This window comes from Nestor notabilis, unplaced genomic scaffold (assembly GCF_000696875.1).
Source record: "Nestor notabilis isolate BGI_N333 unplaced genomic scaffold, ASM69687v1 scaffold26801, whole genome shotgun sequence".
Taxonomy (NCBI): Eukaryota; Metazoa; Chordata; class Aves; order Psittaciformes; family Psittacidae; genus Nestor; species Nestor notabilis.
The window spans coordinates 1-3,507 of NW_009914665.1; the positions used below are offsets into that span (position 1 = coordinate 1).

Consider the following 3,507-nt stretch of genomic DNA (forward strand, 5'->3'; position numbering starts at 1 on the left):
CGGAGGGCTCCGTGCCTGCACCGACACCGCCGGGCCCGAGTGACAGGGTGACACACACACATTTAGGGACCTCCCCGACGTGCGCACCCGGGCACGGTCACGCGTGGTTACCCGTCCTCGCACAGATCCACGCGTAAAGTTAAAATAGCCTCTTCACAGCGGCAGCGGCTCCCGCAAGGTGCGTAACATCTCCGGTAGCAGCCGCAGGTAGCACTTGTGTGCGCAGCAAAACGCGACCGTGAGCACAGGACGGCGGCTCTTCCCCGCGTCCCGGTACGCGTGCAGCCTGCCTGCTCACTGGAACCCCCGGCGCAGCCAGCTGTCCTCGCTCCCAACAGAACCGTGGAATGGTTTGGGTTGGAAAGGACCTTAAGGTCATCTAGTTCCAACCCCCTGCCACGGGCAGGGACACGTTCCACTGGAGCAGGTTGCTCGAAGCCCCTGTGTCCAACCTGGCCTTGAACACTGCCAGGGATGGGGCAGCCACAGCTCCTCTGGGCACCCTGTGCCTCAGCACCCTCATAGCTTTGTATCGACTGCTAAATGTCTGCCCCAGGCTTCAACCTGTCCCCGTGCTCAGACTGTTTATTCACAGGTAGATCGCTTGTTCCTGGGACAGCACCCCTTAAAATCATAAATAGTTCCTCAACCTTGCTGAGGAAAGAGCTTGCAAACCCAAGGCTGAGCAGCCTTCTCTGTGTATATGTATGCACGTGGGTGTGTGTTTACACTGACATATGTACATATATATATGTACACATGTATATATTTATAAAGTGGAGTCACATTCTTCCTTAGGCAAAAGAGGTTGCACTCCTGCCAGTTCCTGTGGTATCACATGGTAGGTTTCCTGTATCATCCTTGGCTTTCCCTGGACTTGCTGCCTTTTAAACACTGAGTACCAAAACTGCAGATAATGCTCCACGGTTTGCTCTTTATTTCTAAAGTTATTGCAGATGTTAAAAACCAGCTGATTTCTGATGCTTTGAACAAAATGCAGGTAATGGTCAGGTGCAACAAAATTGCTATGGGAAATCCATGAACCAGGGAAAAATAGGGGAAAAAATATAATGGAAGAAATGCCTCAAAGATTAGTCTTTGATTTCAAGCACTGGTGTATTTTGAAGCTTGTTTTGAAAGCTTATAGATTGTAGGTCAGGTTGGACGGAGCTTGGAGCAACCTGGTCTCGTGGAAGGTGTCCCTGCCTGTGGCAGGGAGGTTGGAACTAGATGGTATTTAAGGCCCCCTCCAACCCCTACCAGTCTGTGATTCTGTAGCTTCATGAGTACAATGCCAGCACAGATGCCTGTAACAATTTATTTAAATTTCAATTTCCATGTGGGGATCTTAGGCCTATGAATCTGTTGCTTATTTTACAGTCCATGTGCTGCAGGCAAGTCTTATCTGTATCTCTTCCTTTCTCTTTTCCCCACTATTTTTTTTCCATCATTCAAGAAGAAAAGTGTCATTATTGGTGTTTTTATTGAATGGTCCTGGTGAAATGGCACTTAGGTGTATGCTTTCTGCATGTAAGAAATAGAAATAGTTTTGATAACTGGAAAAAATCAGCTCACTATAAATATGAATATGCCACCCTAAATTTAGTGTTTGTGAAAAATTGATAAAGTCAATCAATACTGTAAATGTCTGATAAAATAGGTTTAAAATTAATGCACTGTTTTCACTTTAAAGCATGTCTGAATCAGTAGAATTTAGCTTAAATGACAGTGAAGACGCTTTAAAAATTTAAAAAAAAGTAAGGTTACTGAAAGAATACCAGTGCTGAATCTATTTAAGAGCAATTAGCAGCTGGACTGCTTCCACAAAGATGCTTGGAAAACTGGGAAAAATACACAATTTGGGAGCAGTGCTATGAGAAGCAAGTTGCATGGTGGCTATAGAAGTGTTTTCAACCCTGGGATAAACCAGATTTTCAAGTAGAGTAACAGTTACTTCATCATGTTTCAATGCCAAGGTGAAGACTTTGCACAGCAGTCTTACACTGTACGGTCAAGGCTTTGAAATTCCAAAACCCAAAAGCATTGAAGAGTCAGACTGTACATGTCAGGGTGGCTGCTGATGGACACTGCACAAATCGCCACTTGACTCACTACATGATTGAGGTGGTTCTGAATTCATGCAGTTTAAATGAAACACTTTCCAAAGATGATTATCAGAACCAGGAAGAAAGTCCTAGTGTGAGCTACTTCATGAAAAAAATGTGGACTGAACATTAAAAGTGTGACATGCCTTTTTATGTGACAGCATGTTCTCCCTCTTAACTATTGGCTTATCTGTCTATACACAAAAAACCTGTGTAAGAGTGGATACTCCTGTGAGGAAGAATGAACTAGAAGTATGAGATTCTTTAAAGGAATCCAGGATCTGATTTTAAATTACTGAAGATAACATCAACTCTTCATAAATTTTGTTCTTTTGTCAGATCTTCTCTCTGGGTTAAAGCCCTCTGTAGAATTACTATTGCTTGCTCATTGTGTTACAGTAACATCATTGCATCTTTTTGAAAGAGTAGTTTTAAGGGCTAGGGTTTACTGAACTGGAGTCAAGTCTTTCTAATGTAACTAGAAGAATCTGACTGATGGGGGTAACTTGTTTTGTCTTCTTCCCTGCCTCCTCAGAATGACTGCCTTTTGCGTTATGAAACTTCTATGTCAAGCAACCAGAAACGAGCATAGATATGCAAAAAGATTCTGTGGTACTCTTCTGACACAAACACAACAGAAGAGAGTCTTCTCTCCAATCTGGATGCTGGTGTCTGACCCTACAAAACTAGTGGTGTTTGGACTTACACAACCATTTTGTACAGCTGAAAAATCTCCCCAGGAACCGAAAAGAAAAACAGCATTTGGAAGCGTTGGGCGAAGAATTCCCTATCGGATACTGCATGTCATCAACCAGGATGGAGAGAGCTTAGGAAATATGCACCGAGCAGAGGCACTCAAACTTATGGATCAACATGACCTGAAACTAGTTCTCCTTCGTGAGAATGTAGAACCTCCTGTATATAGACTAATGACTGGGCAGCAGATTCATGAAGAACAGATGAAACGTGCACAGAAGAAAAAATCCAGTGCAAAACCAGGTATGTACATTATCAACACTGCAGTGCTGACAAATGTTGCATTAGAATTGGTTTCAGCAGATGAAATCCTCTTACTTGCATTTGTATAAATCCAAAGCAATGTCACTGCAGTCCACACTATTAAGCATTTGCAGTGGTGAAGATAACATTTTGGCTTAGACTAGTTTTCCATAGAGAAGCCTTCTGTTGCCTTCTCAGGATTTACTATTTTGGCACCTTCTGGCTTTAAAAAAAAAATAAATTCTGTTTAAGTGACTAGAACTGGACTCTGGTTCCATGAGCCTCACTGAAGTCCTGTTCCTTTGAGGCATAAAATGACAGGCAGTTTTTACAAACTGAGCACCAGATACACCTATGTAATTACAAAGTTTTGTCACCAGTAGTCACAAAACATTCTTTCCCT

At 43.0% G+C, this 3,507-nt stretch overlaps 1 protein-coding gene across 1 annotated transcript in view; it reads left to right on the top strand.

Annotated features, from left to right (window-relative positions):
- The first annotated feature begins 2,641 nt into the window (after positions 1-2,641).
- Positions 2,642-3,507, top strand: part of MTIF3 (mitochondrial translational initiation factor 3) — a 3,394-nt gene continuing 2,528 nt past the window's right edge. Inside the window, exon 1 of the mRNA XM_010023767.1 lies at positions 2,642-3,104. Coding sequence (XP_010022069.1) covers positions 2,642-3,104 — 463 coding nt within the window. The remainder of the gene's footprint in view (positions 3,105-3,507) is intronic.